This window comes from Pristiophorus japonicus, chromosome 11 (genome assembly GCF_044704955.1).
Source record: "Pristiophorus japonicus isolate sPriJap1 chromosome 11, sPriJap1.hap1, whole genome shotgun sequence".
NCBI classification, from domain to species: Eukaryota; Metazoa; Chordata; class Chondrichthyes; family Pristiophoridae; genus Pristiophorus; species Pristiophorus japonicus.
In genome coordinates, this window is record NC_091987.1 from 62,670,721 (window position 1) to 62,691,292 (window position 20,572).

Here is a 20,572-nt window from a genome sequence, read left to right on the forward strand (position 1 = left end):
GGTGCGATTATACACCCCTGTCAAGGCTGCAGCATGTTCCTCAAGGTCCATGAGAGGAATAGTCTTGGGCGGACCACCACCCGTTTTGCATAACTCCGCCCTATTGCCGGCTAGTTTTTTCTGCAAAGCTGACAAAAAATATGTGTGAACTTAATTTGACAGCTACTAATACTGAGCACACATACATACATACACAATATATTAGTACACATCCCCAATTAATGTATGGGTAAAGCTGCGGAACACCAAAGGGCAGAAAACGCTCGTGGGAGTTGTGTACAGACTACCAAACATTAGTAGTGAGGTTGGGGATGGCATCAAACAGGAAATTAGGGATGCGTGCAATAAAGGTACAGCAGTTGTCATGGGTGACTTTAATCTATATATAGGAACACAGAAAATAGGTGCAGGAGTAGGCCATTCAGCCCTTTGAGCCTGCACCACCATTCAATAAGAAAATGGCTGATCATTCACCTCAGTACCCCCTTCCTGCTTTCTCTCCATACCCCTTGATCCCTTTAGCCTTAAGGGCCATATCTAACTCCCCCCCCCCTGAATATATCCAATGAACTGGCATCAACAACTCTCTGCGGTAGGGAATTCCACAGGTTAACAACTCTGAGTGAAGACGTTTCTCCTCATCTCAGTCCTAAATGGCTTACCCCTTATCCTTAGACTATGTCCCCTGGTTCTGGACTTCCCAACATCGGGAACATTCTTCCTGCATCTAACCTGTCCAGTCCCGTCCCGTCAGAATTTTATATGTTTCTATGAGATCCCCTCTCATCCTTTTAAACTCCAGTGAATACAGGCCCAGTCGATCCAGTCTCTCCTCATATGTCAGTTCTGCCATCCCGGGAATCAGTCTGGTGAACCTTCGCTGCACTCTCTCAATAACAAGAACGTCCTTCCTCAGATTAGGAGACCAAAACTGAACACAGTATTCCAGGTGAGGCCTCACTAAGGCTCCGTACAACTGCAGTAAGACCTCCCTGCTCCTATACTCAAATCTCCTAGCTATGAATGGTGCGGTTCAACCTCAGAGGCTGGCCAGGAAGTGGGTTGCAGTCAGAGGGAGTATATGATATTTACACCTGAGAGTTCTTGTATATATTAACACCCGTGAGTTCTAGTATATGATATTAACATCTATGACTTCTAGTTTATGATATTAACACCTGTGAGTTCTAGTTTGATATTAACACCCATGAATTAAAGTATATATTAACATCTGTGAGTTCGAGTTTATATTAACACCTGAGTTCTAGTATATGATATTAACATCCATGAATTCAAGTATATATTAATACCTGTGAGTTCTAGTATATGATATTAACACCATAAATTTAAGTCTATGATACTAATATCCATGATTTCAAGTATATATTAACACCCGTGTGTTCTAGTTTATGATATTAACACCTGTGTGTTCTAGTTTATGATATTAACACCCGTGATTTCTAGGGTATGATATTAACACCCATGAATTCTAGTGGTGCTGCAGCATTGAACAGAGTTTTTTTAAGTGTAGCAAAAGTGGTGCGTTTTCCATACACAAATCCCTTCCTGCTGACGTAATAGCACAACCAAGTTTCACTCATCCCTCAGATGGGCTACTGTTTACATGCTTCTGTCACTGGCAGCCCTAAGGACAACCTTCTTCAGTCAAATGCAAATAACTATACAAATTTGATGTCTTGTTATTGTGTACCTACCATTATAATCTTCAGAACAAATTGCATTGTTTTCTCTTTTCAGCCACAGAACTGGTTGGGATCAAGATATAGATGAGTTGCTATTGTTGTAACACAAGCGGTTTTCTTGTTGGGTATAATGTTACTTCCTGGTTTCACATACTTGATTAAGATGGAGAGTGACACAGTTAATTCAGAGATTCGGATCCTGAACTTAAAGAAAGGTAACTTCGATGGTATGAGGCGTGAATTGATTAGGATAGACTGGCGAATGATACTTAAAGGGTTGACGGTGGATAGGCAAAGGCAGACATTTAAAGATCACATGGATGAACTTCAACAATTATACATCCCTGTCTTGTGTAAAAATAAAATAGGGAAGGTGGCTCAACCGTGGCTAACAAGGGAAATTAGGGATAGTGTTAAATCCAAGGAATAGGCATATAAATTTGCCAGAAAAAGAAGCAAACCTGAGGACTGGGAGAAATTTAGAATTCAGCAGAGGAGGACAAAGGGTTTAATTAGAAGGGGGAAAATAGAGTATGAGAGTAAGCTTGCAGGGAACATAAAAACTGACTGCAAAAGCTTCTATAGATATGTGAAGAGAAAAAAATTAGTGAAGACAAATCTAGGTCCCTTGCAGTCAGAATCAGGTGAATTTATAATGGGGAACAAGGAAATGGCAGACCAACTGAACAAATACTTTGGTTCTGTCTTCACGAAGGAAGACACAAATAACCTTCCGGAAATACGAGGGGACCGAGGGTCTAGTGAGAAGGAGGAACTGAAGGAAATCCTTATAGTCAGGAAATTGATGGGATTGAAGGCCGATAAATCCCCAGAGACTGATAGTCTGCATACCAGAGTACTTAAGGAAGTGGCCCTAGAAATAGTGGATGCATTGGTGGTCATTTTCCAACATTCTATAGACTCTGGATCAGTTCCTATGGATTGGAGGGTAGCTAATGTAACCCCAATTTTAAAAAAAGGAGGGAGAGAGAAAACAGGGTATTATAGACCAGTTAGCCTGACATCGGTAGTGGGGAAAATGTTGGAGTCAATTATTAAAGATGTAATAGCAGCGCAATTGGAAAGCAGCGACAGGATCGGTCCAAGTCAGCATGGATTTATGAAAGGGAAATCATGCTTGACAAATCTTCTAGAATTTTTTGAGGATGTAACTAGTAGAGTGGACAAGGGAGAACCAGTGGATGTGGTGTATTTGGACTTTCAAAAGGCTTTTGACAAGGTCCCAAACAAGAGATTGATGTGCAAAATTAAAGCACATGGTGTTGGGGGTAATGTATTGACGTGGATAGAGAACTGGTTGGCAGACAGGAAGAAAAGAGTAGGAATAAACGGGTCCTTTTAGGAATGGCAGGCAGTGACTAGTGGGGTACCGCAAGGTTCAGTGCTGGGACCCCAGCAGAGTGGCACATGGCAGGGCCTACCTGACTGCACACGTGAAACCTGTGACTGCCCAAAGTCCGCCAGCAGGAATGCATCCGATTTCTCTGTGTTGGCGTTGTGGGGGAAATCACCGGCTGCAGCAGTGCCGATTTAAGCAATATAGTTGCAACGGCTGTCTGAGAGTGGGGCATCTCCAGCGCAAGTGTCTGCAGATGATCAAGCGAGCTGCGACGCACCACGTGGAGGATGAGAGACAGACTAGCGTGGATCCGGATGTGCAAGGAAGTGTATGGACTGTACTCCTTCATAACCAAGAGTAAACCAATTTTGATTAATGTGAAGTTTAACGGGATACTGATATCGATGGAACTGGACACGGGAGCGAGTCAATCGATAATGAGCCAGAGGGCATTTGACAAGCTGTGGGATACTAAGGCTGTGAGGCCCAGGCTGAGTCCAGTCAATGCCAAGTTGTGCACGTACACCAAAGAACACACAACAGTGATTGGCAGTGCCACAATTAAAGTATCGTATGACGGTGCGGTTCACGAGTTACCGCTATGGATTGTTCCAGGCAATGGCCCAATGCTGTTCGGCAGGAACTGGCTTGTAAAAATCAGATGTGATTGGAACGACATCAAGGTGTTGTCATCGGAGAAAGATACATGTACCCAAGTCCTGAGCAAGTTCCCCTTGCTGTTCGAACCAGGCATTGGCAACTTCACGGGAGCCAAGGTGCAGATCCATGTGGACTCAGATGCAAGACCCATCCACCATAAAGCTCAGGCAGTTCCGTATATGATGAAGGAGAAAGTCGAAATCGAACTGGACAGACTCCAGTGTGAAGGGATCATATCACCGATTGAATTTAATGAATGGGCCAGCCCCATTGTTCCTGTGCTGAAAAGTGATGGCACAGTCAGAATCTGTGGAGACTACAAAGCTATGATCAACAGGGTTTCGAAACAGGATATGTAGCCGTTATCGAAGACTGATGACTTGTTTGCAATGCTAGCCGGGGGAAGTCGTTCACCAAACTGCACTTGACGTCGGCCTACATAACACAGGAGCTGGTCAAGACGTCGAAGAGACTTACGATAATTAACACGCATAAAGGACTGTTTATTTATCACAGGTGCCCTTTTGGAATTCACTCGGCTGCAGCAATATTTCAGAGGAACATGGAGAGTCTACTTAAGTCCGTTCCCAGAACCGTCGTGTTCCAAGATGACATCGTGACTCCGAGGAACATCTGAACAACCTAGAGAGGTTCTACATCATCTGGACAAAGTGGACTCAGACTGAAACGCTCGAAGTGCATCTTCATGGCACCAGAGGTCGAATTCCTGGGGAGGAAAATTGTTGCTGACGGCATCAGGCCCACGGATACAAAAAACAAGGCCATCAAGAATGCACCCAAGCTGCAGAATGTGACAGAGCTGCGTTCGTTCCTGGGTCTACTCAACTACTTCGGTAACTTCCTACCTAAATTGAGCACCTTATTAGAACCACTGCGCATGCTGCTAAGAAAAGGCGACAACTGGATGTGAGGTGCATCTCAAGACAGAGCTTTTGAGAAAGCCACTAATCTGCTTTGCTCTAACAAGCTGCTGGTATATTATGACCCATGTAAACGTTTAGTATTGGCCTGTGATGCTTCGTCAAATGGAATTGGTTGCGTACTCCAACAAGCTAATGAGTCGGGTAAACTTCAACCAGTCGCGTATGCTTCAAAAAGTCTGTCTAAAACGGAAAGAGCCTACAGCATGGTAGAAAAAGAACCACTATCCTGTGTGTATGGGGTTAAAAAGTTGCATCAGTACCTGTTTGGTCTTCGGTTTGAACTGAAGACAGATCACAAGCCGCTCATTTCACTGTTCTCTGAAAACAAAGGTATCAATGCCAATGCTTCATCCCGCATCCAGAGGTGGGCGCTGACATTATCCGCTTATGATTGTCATTCGCCATAGACCTGGCACCGAGAATTGTGCCGATGCTTTGAGCCGTCTGCTGTTGCCCACACCGGAGGTGGAAACGCCACAACCGGCGGACCTATTGTTAGTTATGGATGCTTTTGAGAGTAAAGGAACCCCTGTCATGGCTCAACAAGTTAAGACCTGGACCAGCCAGGACCCGATTTTATTGGTGGTGAAGAGTTGCATCCTCAAAGGTGATTGTTCTGCCATACCCAAGCAAACGTGCGAGGAGACCAAACCTTACATTCGTCGCAAAGATGAACTGACTATTCAGTCAGATTGTATACTGTGGGGCAATCATGTTGTTATGCCCAAGAAAGGGAGAGAGAAATTTGTACGTGAGCTACATAGCATACATCCCAGCATTGTAATGATGAAAACCATCGCCAGGTCTCATGTATGGTGTCCGGGAATTAACTCTGAGCTGGAATCATGTGTGCATCAGTGCAACACTTGCATGCAGCTCAGCAAAGCACCAGCGGAATCGCCGCTGAGTCTGTGGTCGTGGCCATCCAAACCATGGTCCAGGATCCACATAGACTTTGCAGGTCCCTTCCTGGGGAAGATGTTTTTAGTTGTGGTGGATGCATATTCAAAGTGGATAGAGTGTATAATCATGTCATCCAGCACATCCACAGCCACCATTGAGAATCTCAGTGTCATGTTCGCGACACATGGCCTGCCTGACATCGTTGTTAGCGACAACAGATCGTGCTTCACCAGTCAGGAGTATCAAGACTTCATGAAACTCAATGGTATCAAACATGTAAGGTCAGCACCGTTCAAACCTGCATCCAATGGGCAAGCAGAATGTGCTGTCCAAACCATAAAGCAAGTATGAAGCGAGTAACCCAAGGGTCACTGCAGACCCGCCTGTCATGCATACTGCTGAGTTACAGGACAAGACCCCACATGCTTACCGGGGTCTCGCCTGTTGAACTAATGATGAAGAGAGGTCTTAAGACCAAGCTGTCTCTTGTACACCCTGACTTGAATAATCATGTTGAATATAGAAGACAAAGTCAGCAAGGGTATCACGATCGCGCAGCTGTGTCACGCGATATTTCTGTAAATGATCCTGCGTATGTTCTGAATTATGGTCAGGGTCCCAAGTAAATCGCTGGTACTGTCATGGCCAAGGAGGGCAACAGAGTATTTATCGTCAAGCTCAAAAATGGGCAAACATACAGGAAACATATGGATCAGACAAAGTTGCAGCACACAGACGAAACGGAACAGTCGGAGGAAGAGACAATCGACGACCAACCAACCTACCCCCAGTCATCAGAGGACTCAGTGGTCAGCAGTGAATCGGGAATTTCAATCATTGACATGTTCAATGAAAATGGACTTTCAATCCCTGACATGGCCATTGCCACTCCCACCAGGTTAGCCAACCAGCCACCAGCCACAACAGACTCTGAACACTCACCCAAGGTTGGAGTTGAACTGAGATGGTCAACCTGGGAGCGTAAAACACCGGACCGTCTCAATTGGTAAAAGACTGTGTTAATATCTCAGAGGGGGGGTATTGTCATGTATGTACTTTTGGGATCACTAGCCACTAGATGGCGTCACTGTTGGAGGCCATTGGACTGCATGCACGTGTGTGCAGCCCGAGTATAAAAGGCCAGCCATTTTGTATATTAGTCACTTTGGTCCTTAATAAAGCAGAGCCACGGTCATACCTCTTGGAGTTAAACAGTACTCAGTCTAACAGTTACTGCATACATACTTATGGTCTTCCAAATCCGTGCCCATCTTTCCCGGAACTCCATGTTTGAATCCTTTTAATCTGGTTTCCGCCCCCGCCACAGTACCGAAACGGCTCACATTAAAGTCACAAAGTACATCCTTGGTTACCTCTGGTGTCCCCCAAGGATCTATCCTTGGCCTTCTCCTATTTCTCATGTATATGCTGCCCCTTCGCGACATCATCCGAAAACACGGCGTCAGTTTCCACATGTACGCTGATGACACCCAGCTTTATCTCACTCCTCTCAACCCCTCCATGCTCTCTAAATTGTCAGAATGCTTATCCGACATCCAGTACTGGATGAGCAGAAATTATCTCCAATTAAATGTTGGGAAGACCGAAGCCACTGGGCTGGATTTTTGCGTTTTCACCCATTTCCGGGTGCAAATCGTGGCAAAATCAAAACTTTAGCGTGGGTTAGGATTCGCGCTAGAGCGCGCAACGTTCGCCAAATGAATGTTCATAAGTAGTGTTCGTGCGTTGAAACACATAATTTATGCACCAGATCGAATATTTTGGCGCTAAAAAAATTGGCCGTTCTGTGCATGCGCAGTTTATTTTTTCTTCCTGCGCTTGTGGTCTGCTGTCCGATCACAAACTCAAATGCAGGGCGCAGCCATGCACATGCGCAGTACATCTGGGGCTGAATCAGCCATTTTAAAATTGGATTTTGTCGTGGAGGACGAGGAGTCAAGACAGCATGCCAGGCAATTTAGCCAAGAGACTAACGAAGCTCTCGTGGGAGCTGTGGAGAGACGATGGCAGGAGTTACATCGAAGGGGTGGATCTAGACCCGTGCCATCCATTTTTAATCGCATATGGAGGGAAATGGCTGAGGAGGTCTCTGCCACAGACACAGTGGTCAGGAGTGGCAAACAGTGCTGAAAAAAGTTCAATGATCTTTCGAGAGTTGTTAGAGCGAGTACAATTTTTATTCATGCACTCCTTCATTACTTCAATTATAAATCTGACACATTATTTGTCCATATGCTTTTGGTGCCTGTCAGCAGTCTGTGGGTGTTCTCATGCTGTTGCTGACTCTCAGCACTCTATGGGTTGCCTCCTAAAATGCATGTAGGTTTAGTTTGGCACCCTATTTGCCATGAATGATCTTTACACATTATTAAGATTGCTTTCTGAGATCTCATAAGATGGCTCCCCATTTCGATGTCCTCCTGATGAACCATGTGCAACTTCCAAGGCCATTAAACAGAGGACTGTATTACATTCAGACAATATGGTATAAATGCTTTGGTGGCTATCTGTGTGTGCCACAAGAGCAGATGGACCCTCTAGTAAACATTCTCATTTTCATCTTTGATAAAGGTTCCCAATTTATTTCAAAAGTTTCTAAGAGTTGTTAAAACCTTTCAAGAAGTTTCTAAGAGTTGTTAAAAATCTAAGATATAAATCAATAATAGATTATAAACGTTTCCCCAGTTTAAAAAGTTTCTAAAAGTTGTTAAAAGTCAAAGATGTAATATTTTAAAATAACTTTGGAAGGCACCTTCCTAGCCCCCCAACCAAGCCTCAGGCCATCTACCATCAATGGCGCTACCCGGCGCCGAGCTTGCAGCCAACACTTTGCCGTAGGCAATTCGGCTTATTGAGCTGTGCCTGGTCTCCAGTTGTCTTGGACCCCCTTGCCACTGGACCAAGAACTTGTTCAGCTAAGCCCGTGTGGTTGCCGCTGTGCAGCGGCCAACCCACGTTAAAAGAACTCAGTCACAGGCATCTTCTACTCAGTCAGTATGAAGTTCGGGACCTGGAACGTCAGGACCTTCATGGACAATCCCAACAGCAGCAGGCCGGAACGCCGCACCGCCATAGTTGCCCGGGATTCAGACATTTTGACATTGGCATCGCCACCCTAAGCGAGACCCGGCGGGCAGGGGAAGGTCAGTTGAAGGAACATGGTGGAGGTTACACCTTCTTCTGGAAAGGGAAACCAGAGACAGAATGCCACCTTCATGGAGTCGGCTTTGCCGTCAAGAATGAGCTGGTCGACCGCCTCAAAGACTCCCCCTGTGGGGTCAACGAACGCCTCATGACTCTCTGTATCACCCTATCTCGGAACCAATGTGTCACAGTCATCATTGCGCACGTCCCCACATTCGATGCAATGGATGAGGCTAAAGAAGGTTTTTATTCCAACCTCGAGACATCCTTGTCTCGTGTCCCCACGGTCGACAAATTGATCCTCCTGGGTGATTTTAACGCCAGGGTTGGCAAAGACACAGCCCTCTGGGGAGGTGTGATTGGCAGAGAGGGGATAGGGAAAGCCAATTCCAGCGGTACCCTACTCCTGACAAAATGTCTAGAACATGAATTCCTCATTACCAACACTCTGTTCCGCCAGAGGGACAAATACAAGGCATCGTGGCAACACTCTCGTTCCAAACACTGGCACCGGCTTGACTATGTCATCGTCCGAGCCAGGGATCGCAAGGATGTGCGCATCACACGCGCTATGACAGGAGCTGACGACTGCTGGACAGACCACCGCCTAATCCGATCCATCATCAACATTAACATTGCCCCAAAGCAGAGTGGACAGCAGAAGCAGTTCCGCAAAAAAGTTAATGCCGGGGCACTTAGAGACCCAGCTAAGAGAGCCCTATACAGCCAGCGCCTCACAGCCAAACTGGTGTGCCTTGATGACCCTGAGATGCTGAATCCCCATAGTGCTTGGTCTGCCCTCCAGGCCTCTATAACCAGTGCCTGTGTAGAGACACTTGGTCACTCAACCAGAAAACATCAGGACTGGTGTGATTGAAAATGATCAGCAGATCGAAGAACTAATAGATCGCAAGCGCAAAACATTCATGAGCATCAAGCAACAGCTCAAGTCGGGAGCTGCAAAACAACATTACAGACGGCTCAAGGCTCAGGTCCAACAAAAAACTCGGGACCTAAAGAATAGGTGGTGGATGGAGAAAGCACAGGAGATACAACAACTGGCCGACAGCCACGATATGCGAGGATTCTTCATTGCAGTCAAGGCCACCTTCATTCCAAACTCCCAAGGCCCCACCCCACTCCTGGCCAAGAACGAGGAAACACTCATCAAGGACACCGAGGCTGTCAGGGCCCGATGGAAGGAGCACTTTGAAGATCTCCTCAATCAAGACTCTGCCTTTGACTCGAGTGTTCTCGATTCCATCCCGCAGCATGCGACCCGCCACCAACTCAGTGAAACTCCAACGTTGCACGAGGTAGGCAAAGCCATAAAACAGCTTAAGAATAACAAGGCTATGGTGCAGATGGAATCCCTGCTGAGGCATTAAAATATGGCAGAGAGACACTGTTGGCACAGATACATGACCTCATCTGGAGGGAGGAGAGCATGCCGGGAGATCTCAGAGATGCAGTGATTGTGACCATTTTTAAAAAGGAGGACAAGTCCGACTGCAGCAACTACAGGGGAATCTCCCTGCTATCAGCTATTGGGAAAGTTGTTGCTCGAGTTCTCCTCAATCGTCATCTCCCTGTGGCCGAGGAGCTCCACCCGGAATCACAATGCGGATTTCGTCCCCTATGGGGCACAACAGACATGATCTTTGCAGCATGCCAGTTGCAGGAAAAATGCAGGGAGCAGTGCCAGCCCTTATACATGGTCTTTTTCGATCTTACAAAGGCCTTTGACACTGTCAACCGTGAGGGTCGATGGAGCATCCTCCTCCGTTTCGGATGCCCTCAAAAGTTTGTCAACATCCTTCGCCTCCTTCACAATGACATGCAGGCCGTGATCCTTAACAACGGATCCATTACAGACCCAATCCACGTCCGGACAGGGGTCAAAAAGGGCTGCATTATCGCTCCAACCGTCTTCTCAATTTTCCTCGCTGCCATGCTCCACCTCACAATCAACAAGCTCCCCGCTGGAGTGGAATTAAACTACAGAACCAGTGGGAAGCTGTTTAACCTACGCCGCCTCCAGGCCAGGTCGAAGATCACCCCAACCTCTGTCATTGAGCTGCAGTATGCGGATGATGCCTGCGTCTGTGCACATTCAGAGGCTGAACTCCAGGATATAGTCAATGTATTCACTGAGGCATATGAAAGAATGGGCCTTACGCTTAACATCCATAAGACAAACGTCCTTCACTAGCCTGTCATCGTCGCATAGCACTGCCCTCCAATCATGAAGATCCACGGCGTGGCCATGGACAACGTGGACCATTTCCCATATCTCGGGACCCCCTTATCAACAAAGGCAGATATTGATGCGGAGATTCAGCATCGCCTCCAGTGCGCCAGCGCAGCCTTTGGCTGCCTGCGGAAAAGAGTGTTTGAAGACCAGGCCCTCAAATTTACCACCAAACTCGTGGTCTACAGGGCTGTGGTATTACCCACTCTCCTGAATGGGTCTGAGGCATGGGCGATGTACAGAGGCACCTCAAGTCGCTGGAGATATATCACCAACGATGTCTCCGCAAGATCCTGCAAATCCCCTGGGAGGACAGGTGCACCAACATCAGTGTCCTCGACCAGGCTAACATCCCCAGTATTGAAGCACTGACCACACTCGATCAGCTTCGCTGGGCAGGCCACATAGTACGCATGCCAGATACAAGACTCCCTAAGCAAATGCTTTATGTGGAGCTCCTTCACGGTAAACGAGCCAAAGGAGGACAGTGGAAACGTTATAAGGATATCCTTAAAGCCTCCCTGGTAAAGTGCGACATCACCACTGACACCTGGGAGACCCTGGCCGCAGACTGCCCGAGGTGGAGAAAGTCCATCCGGGAGGGCATTGAGCTCTGAGAGTCTCAACGCAAAGAGCATGAAGAGGCCAAGCGCAGGTAGCGGAAGGAGCATGCGGCAAACCAGCCCCATCAATCCCTTCCCTCGACGAATGTCTGTCCCACCTGTAACAGGGTCTGTGGCTCTAGTATCGGACTATTCAGCCATCAAAGAACTCACTTTGGGAGTGAAAGCAAGTCCTCCTCGATTCCGAGAGACTGCTTATGATGATTATGACCCTAAGTAAACTTGGGGTCACCCAAAATTCGGGAGCCCATGTCCTAACTTGCACCAAGTCCCGCTCACCCATCATCCCTGTGTTTGCTGACCTACATTAGCTCCTGGTTAAGCAATGCCTCGATTTCAAAATTCTCATCCTTGTTTGAAAATCCCTCTATGGCCTCGCCCCTCCCTATCTCTGTAATCCCCTCACCACCCCCTGAGATGTCTGCTCTCCTCGAATTCTGCCTCCTTGAGCATTTCTGATTATAACTGCTCAACCATTGATGGCTGTGCTTTTAGCTGCCTAAGCCCCAAGCTCTGGAACTTCCTCCCTAAATCTCTCCACCTCTCTTTCCTCCTTTAAGAGGCTCCTTAAAATCTACCTCTTTAACCAAGAGTTTGATCATCTGCCGTAATATCTTCTTATGTGGCTCGGTGTCAAATGTATTTGTTTTGTCTTATAGCACACCAGTGAAACGGCTTGGGACGTTTTACTACGTTAAAAGCGCTATATAAATACAAGTTTTTGTTGTTGTAGACGATAGTAAGCTCTTTATATGTTAATCAGATCCATGTTTCCAATAAATTTTAAATAGTATGTTTATTAAGCCTATACAACAGAATATACAGCATTTACTTGGCTTGTTCTAGAGTTGGTTTACAGCATAAGAAGTACGATATAAGAGGAGAAACTATACAAAACTCTTTTTTAAACTCAACTGAGAAAATTAAGTCTTCCTTGACAATATAAATTATATCATGAATCAATTCAATGAATTAAAATTACAAGTACAGGATAAATATGTTTTTCTTGTGTCCTTTTAATATTTAACTCTGATCACTTGAACTAATTGTGTCTCTTTGTGGGCTGTTGACACTGGTGTGATAGTTTTGCTCATACAGCACTTTGGATTTTCAGGACCAAACTGTAGCTTTGTCTTCTTTGTTGTCATTGTGTCTGTACAGTGCCAGAAATTCTTAGGAAGCCAGTCCCAATAAAAAGCCTCCAACAAAACCACTGGCCAGCACGATATTTTTCTTTACAAATTCAGCTGACTGTGGGGAAAAATATTCAACAGTCAAGTGATATAATTCAAACCTGGAAATTTGCTTATAAATACATAATATTGCAACATTAACACAAATAATTTCATGACACCATAAGATTATTTGTTAAAGGAAAATAGTGACTTTTCAGTTTTTTGTAATGGTTGCATTATTAATAATTTTCACAGAAAGCATACACTGATTATCTAGCATTCAAAGATAACCAAAGTTGTTACATGTTTTGTTAATGTAAATTCAAGTAGCCAATCCAGAGCTTGGGATTTAAAGAAACATTATGTTCACAGGTTCCAATCTTACTGGTCTAAAGAGTACACTCTTTTTAAAATAACCTGTTCATATACTTTGTTGAAAAATTCCTATAAAGCTCTGAAATACGCATTGGTTCTGAAAGAGTTGGGTGGGGAGAGTTTTGCACAAGTAAAACACAAATACTACCAATTAGTGTATTAATTAAAAATAAAATCATATTTAGAGTTCAGAGGAAGTGTAGATTTGTATTTTAAAAGACACTGCAAGAAATTTCCCCTATTGTGATCTTCCAAGGTATGACTGGTCAGAAATTGAAAGCAAAGCTGGTCAAGCCAAACAATAAAATTTTACAGAATATGTTTTTAACTACTAAAATATTTGTGTATGGCAAAAAGAGAAATTTCTTACCCCAATGATGATTGTTTTAATCAAAGTTCCTCCACACACAAAAATGATTTAAGTGGCATAGTTTGTTACAGCACCAACGAACACATGCCCCATGGAAATTACATAGCGGTTGCCATAATTGGCAACTCTGTTTTTGAATCAACTGTCTAGCGGCCGGGAAATTTCCTTCTCGGTGCTGCTTTTCTTCCCTGCCATTGACTCTTTGCTGGCTTCAGTTCTATGGGTGCTGGTCCCTCTCCAGCACCTCGCCCAAATGTCTTTGGCAACTTGCAGCATTGCATCCTGAGATAGTACTCACTGCAGCCAAGGTATACTCATCATGGAGGGAGTGGATGTGTCTCACATGTGGTTGGAGGATATTACTCGGGCAGGGTGAGATGAGGCTGTGGATTCATTTGAAAGCAAGGACAAGAATCTTGAAATTAATTTACTGGAGTTCAATAGAGCTCAGCAAGAACTGGATAGAACAGGATAGAAATGTAGTGTAACATGCATTGAGGACATCAGCTGTGATGTTCTGAATGAGTTGTAATTTGTGGAGGATGTGGAGCCAGATAGGAGAGCAATGATGATTGCCTTAATCAAATTTCTCAGACATGTAAAAATGATTTAAGTGGCATAGTCTGTTACAGTACCAATGAGCACATGCCCTATGGAAATGAGGGCTGGACAGTGAGTGGCAACGCTTCAAAAGAGGCATTAATTAGCCTTAAACCTAGTGAAGGGGTACCCAGAACCCCTACCTTTCATGACTTTGACCAGCTTTTGTCCTCATTTATCTTCATTGGAGTTGAGGGGAGGGGAGGGGGAGGGGATTAACTCTGTTTCTCTCTACACAGATGCTGCCTGACCTGCATTTCAAACATTTTCTGTTTTAATAAATATATGATTGTATTTTAAAATGTAAAATCATAGTAACAATAGATGAGCTATCGCTGGGGAATAACATTTACAAAGAAAGTATGTTAAAGCTGTGTCTCCCAGCAAAAGCTTATTTGTTGTTACTGTGATTATTCTGGCCTGGACTCCATCAATGTCCTTGGTTGGCACCTCCTTAACAATGCCCTTCTCTCCATTTTCTATTGCCAAAACTCTAATCCATGTGTTTATCACCCCAGACTTGAATTTTATGATGCTCGCCCATCTGGCCCCATATCCTCCACAAATTACAACTCATTCAGAACATCACAGCTGATGTGCTCAACTGCACACTACACTACATTTCTATCCTGTTCTTGCTGAGCTCTATTGAGCCCAAGTGAATTAATTTCAAGATTCTTGCCCTCACTTTCAAATCAATTCAGTCTCATCTCACCCTACCTGAGTAATATCCTCCAGCCACATGTGAAGCACACCCACTCCCTCCAACATGAGTGGACCTTGGCTGCAGTGTGTACTATCTGCAGGATGCACTGCTGTAAGTTGCCAAGGAATTTTCGACAGCAACCCCCTCAATCCAGTGACCCCCCACTACTTAGACGTACAAGGGCAGTAAGCACACCATCACCTCGGAGTTCCCCTCCAAGTCACACACCATGCTGACTTGGACATATATCGCTGTTCGTTAATTGTCACTGGGTCAAAATCCTGGAACTCCCCACCTAACAGCATTGTGGGAGTACCTTCACCACGCCGACTGCAGTGATTCAAGAAGGCCCGACCACCACCACCACCAACTTTAAGGGCAACCAAGGATGGGCAATAAATCCTGGCCTTGTCAGTGACAGTTATATCCTGAGAATGAATAATTTTAAAAATGTGATCATTTGCATAATGTCCTACACTTCTGTTGTCTGGCCATGCCATGTTGTACTGCTGATGGAAGTGCAGGGATTTGTGCAACTGTTTGAATCTGTGGAGGGAGGAGGCCAGCTGAGAGAGCATTAGAAAAGTGAAGTTTGGGAGTGATAAGTGAGGAGTGCTGTAGAAGTGTAAGTGGTGCTGAATGAAAACTCAAAAGGGAGAGACCTGTCTGGAATTCAAACCTACTAGGAATGAGGGAGACAAGCATAAGTTAGATTTACTTTGGAAAAATGGAAAACTGGAGCAGCTCAGTGGGGAAGGTGGGATTAGCCAGGCCTGCTACAGCTAAGCAGACCATGTTCTTTCTTGGCAACAGGAATACTATTGTTTAGGCTCATTTTAACTGATAGTGGGCTATTCAACCCTAGGGAAAATCATAGCCAAGCTTGATCCTGTGCGCACTGTACATCCACACACAATTTCCAGAGGGTTGTTGACTGCTGATCAGAAATGGGAACCATAACTCACTGTTTTCCTCTCTAAATCAGGTGTGACAGACCTAGAGGATCAATTCTGTTTTAGGTGACAAGAGTTTTTAGATTATATATAGGAATATGTTTATGTAGCTACTAGCAGCATTGTACAAACATTACAATGTCTTCTGTGACCGCTTTCTAGGAGAAAATAAACAACTTTGCATCGTATGTAAATGTCTGCTTCAAAGTAGGATTACACCACCTCTGCTTATGCTGATTCTTTAACAAATGTTAAAAGAACAAAAGCCATCAATTGTTTGTATTTAGTTTACTTCATTTGCAATGATAAGCCTCTGTAATGGCCTTCCTAGCAGGGATCCTGTGAGCAAGACCCAGTGTGCAGCTTTACCTTGTCCGAAAGGTACAAATTGCTTGAAAGGCCGCTCATGTGTCTCTAAAATCTACTTCATTGACAGTTTTAATTAATTGTGAAATCGCCTTTTTAATCTTCCTTTATGTAAGTTTGGACACCAAAAGCAAGAGAGATCTGTCTAATTAGGTATCATGTTCTCCAGTTTTTCTGTTTTGCTGTTCTGCTATTAAAGCTGACAGCAAATGAGGGACTCCCTGGGTTCAGCTGACACGTAATTTACCTTTTCATCATAGATGCATAGGTCAAAGTTACTGAAGATGACCACAAAGAATTGAATTTTTATGCTATTGGAACAAAGAGTGAAACGTTAAGTGAAATACTGTAAGCTACTGAATGATCTGCTCTTGCTTAATCTCACTCTTAATGGACATAAATTAGTGGTTTGGGTCTGAGCTAGTGACCTGCCAGCATGGTGTTTTCTATCAAAGAGATCAGGAATATAAGGTGGTGCCTTGTACTATTTTCAGTACACATCACAATAGTAATGGATTAATTGTGCACCCAGAGGTCTGTTATCCCGGCTACTTCAAACACCTGCTTTCCCGTGGAAGGTAGGTTTTGTGTTAAACACAAATAGAATTTATAGGGAGAAAGCCCTAAACGTAAAGCCAGTTTTACCACTCTTACTACTGCCATAATTGAAATCATCTAATTCAGCATAAATCAGTCATTGAACCTGCCATCTTTCTATTTCTAAATGGGTATAATCTGATAGCCATTACAGAGACATGGTTGCAAGGTGACCAAGGCTAGGAACTGAATATTCAGGAGTATTTGACATTTTGGAAGCATAGCAGAAAGGAAAGGAGATGGGGTAGCTCTGTTAATAAAGGATGAGATCAGTGAGAAATGATATTGGCTCAGAAGATCAAGATGTAGAATCAGTTTGGGTGGAGATAAGAAATAAGGGAAAGAAGTCACTGGTGGAATAGTCAATAGGCCCCCTAACAGTAGCTACACTGTAGGACAGAGTATAAAGCAAGAAATAATGGAGGCTTGTAAGAAAGGTACTGCAATAATCATGGGCAATTTTAATCTTCACATAGATTGGACAAATCAAATTGGCAAAGGTAGCGTTGAGGACGAGTTCATAGTGTATTCGGGATGGTTTCTTAGAACGATACATTGTGGAACCAACCAGGGAACAAGCTATTTTAGATCTGATAATGTGTAATGAGATAGGATTAATTAATGATCTCATAGTACAGAATCCTCTAGGGAAGAGTGATCGATCATAGCATGTTAGAATTTCAAATTCAGTTTGAGGGCAAAAAACTTGGGTTTCACTCTAGTGTCCTGAACTTAAATAAAGGCAATTACAAAGGAATGAAGACAGAGTTGGCTAAAGTGGACTGGGAAAATAGATTAAAGGGCAAGACGGTAGATAAGCAGTGGCAGACATTTAAGGAGGTATTTCATAACTTTCAGCAAAGATATATTACAGTGAGAAAGAAAGACTCGAAGAGAAGGATGAATCATTTGTGGCTAAGGAAGTTAAGGATGGTATCAAATTGAAAATAAAGGCAAACAATGTTGCAAAGATTAGTGGTAGGCCAGAGGATTGGGACATTTTTAGAAACCAGTAAAGAACTAAAAAAAATAATAAAGAGAGAGAAGATATATTATGAGAGTAAATTAGCAAAAAATATACAAACAGACAGTAAGAGCTTCTACAGGTGCATAAAAAGGAAGAGAGTAGCTAAAGTTGGTTGCTCAGAGGATGAGGTTGGGGAATTAATAATGGGAAACAGGGAAATGGCAGAGACTTTTACATAAGAACATAAGAAATAGGAGCAGGAATAGGCCATTTGGCCCTTCGAACCTGCTCCGCCATTTAATATCATGGCTGATCTGATCTTGGGCTCAGATCCATTTCCCTGCCCGCTCCCCATAACCCTTCACACCTTTATCATTCAAAAAATTGTCTATTTCCACCTTAAATATATTCAATGACCTAGCCTCCACAGCTCTCCAGGAACCTCTGGACCCAAACTGTATGCAGTACTCTAGGTGTGGCCTCACCAATATCCTGTACAGTTGTAGCAGGACTTCCCTGCTTTTATACTCCATCCCCCTTGCAATAAAGGCCAACATTCCATTTGCCTTCCTGATTACTTGCTGGACCTGCATACTAACTTTTTGTATTTCATACTAAAGAACCCCAGGTCCCTCTGTACTGCAGCATTTTGTAATCTCTCTCCATTTAAATAATAATTTGCTTTTTTATTTTTCCTGCCAAAGTGGATAGCCTCACACTTTCCCACATTATACTCCATCTGCCAAATGTTTACCCACTCACTTAGCCTGTCTGTATCCCTTTGCAGATTATTTGTGTCACAAACTTGCTTTCCCATCCATCTTTGTATCAACAACAAACTTGGCTACATTACACTCCGTCCCTTCATCTAAGTCATTAATATAGATTGTAAATAGTTGAGGTCCCAGCTCCGATCCCTGTGGCACCCTACTAGTTACCGTTTGCCAACCAGAAAATGACCCATTTATCCCAACTCTCTGTTTTCTGTTAGTTAGCCAATCCTGCAAAGTCCTTCTCATGAACATCTGGGCACTTGTCCCAAAATTGGGAGAGCTGTCCCACAGATTAGTCATGCAACAGCCTGACATAATCATACTCAGAGAATCATACCGTTCAGCCAATATCCATCCCTTGTGTGGCACTACCACCGTGCTAAATGGAACAAATTCAGAACAGATCTAGCAGCTCAAAACTGGGCATCCATGAGGCACTGTGGGCCATCAACAGCAGCAGAATTGTATTCCACCACAATCTGCAACCTCATGGCCCAGCATATCCTTTACCATCAAGCCAGGGGATCACCCCTGGTTCACTGAGGAGTGCCGAAGAGCATGCCAGGAGCAGCACCAGGTATACCTAAAAATGAGGTGCCAACCTGGGGAAGCTACAACACAGGACTACATGCATGCTAAATAGCAGAAATACCATGCCACTGACAGAGTTACGCGATCCCACAATCAACGGTCAGATCAAAGCTCTGCAGTCCTGCTACATCCAGTTGTGAATGGTGGTGAGTAATTCAATAATTGACAGAAGGAGGAGGCTCCATGAATATCCCCATCCTCAATGATGGCGGAGCCCAGCTTGCGAGTGCAAAAGACAGGCTGAAGCATTTGCAACCATCTTCAGCCAGAAGTGCCGATTAGATGATCCATATCGGCCTCCTCCTGAGATCCCCACAGAAGCCAGTCTTCTGCCAATTCGATTCACTCCATGTGATATCAAAGAAGTGGCTGACCGCACTTGATACAGCATAGGCTATAGGCCCAGACAACATCCCGGCTGTCATGCTGAAGATTTGTGCTCCAGAAGTTCTAGTACAATTACAACACTGGCATCTACCTGACAATGTAGAAAACTGCCCAGGTATGTCCTATCCATAAAAAGCAGGACATATCTAATCCGATCAATTACCGCCCCACCAGTCTATTCTCAATCATTAGCAAAGTGATGGCAAGTGTCGTCGAAAGTGCTAACAAGTGGCACGTACTCACCAATAACCTGCTCACCGATGCCCAGTTTGGGTTCCACCAGGACCACTCGACTCCAGACCTCATTACAGCCTTGGTCCAAACAGGAACAAAAGAGTTCAATTCGAGAGGTGAGGGGAGAGTGACTGCCTGTGATGTCAAGGCAGCATTTGACCGAGTCTGACATCAAGGAGCCCTAGTAAAACTGGTTGGAATCAAAGGAAGATGGTTGTGATTGTTGGTGGTCAATCATCTCAGCCCCAGGACATCGCTGCAGGAGTTCCTCAGGGCAGTGTCCTAGGCCCAACCATCTTCAGCTGCTTCATCAATGACCTTCCCTCCATCACAAGATCAGAAGTGGAGTGTTCAGTTCTGTTATGTCTCGAATGAAGCAATGCAACTGAGTACTGTAGACGTGAGTAAGTGTGACCTTAGTCTCTTTATTCTAACTCCAGAGTGCTGGTACAGCATGAGAGGCCTGCTTATATACAATGCTCCCAAGGGATGCTGGAATCCCTTGGGACTCCAACAGATACACCCTCTGGTGGCGGTAGAATACTGGTTACATAGGGTTGCATACATAACATCACTCCCTCCCAAAGTCAATAGTACACTTATTTACAGGATGAGACGATCTGGGCCTTTCGCTCCTAAGTCGATCGTCTCGGTACAAATGCAGGTGCAGGTGAGTTGGTTGGTTCTTCTCTGGGCTGCTGCACAGCTGGCCTTGCTGGGCTGCTGGGGATGATGAGTTCAGCTTCGTGGTCAACTGTGTTGTCGGTTGCCACTTGTGTGTGTGTCGGAGGGTCGAAGTTGGTGGTGTCCTCTTCAGGTTGCTCATGGCAGTCTGTGAATCGCAGTTTGGTTTGGTCCAAATGCTTTCT

General features: G+C 44.6%; 1 protein-coding gene across 2 annotated transcripts in view; it reads right to left on the reverse strand.

The window, feature by feature from the left end:
• Positions 1-12,412: 12,412 nt before the first annotated feature.
• The window catches only part of fundc1 (FUN14 domain containing 1), a 34,570-nt gene continuing 26,410 nt past the window's right edge, over positions 12,413-20,572 (reverse strand). For both annotated transcript variants that reach the window (XM_070893442.1, XM_070893441.1), the window contains exon 5: positions 12,413-12,860. In XM_070893442.1, the coding sequence (XP_070749543.1) occupies positions 12,783-12,860 (78 nt within the window). In that variant the 3' untranslated portion in view covers positions 12,413-12,782. The remainder of the gene's footprint in view (positions 12,861-20,572) is intronic.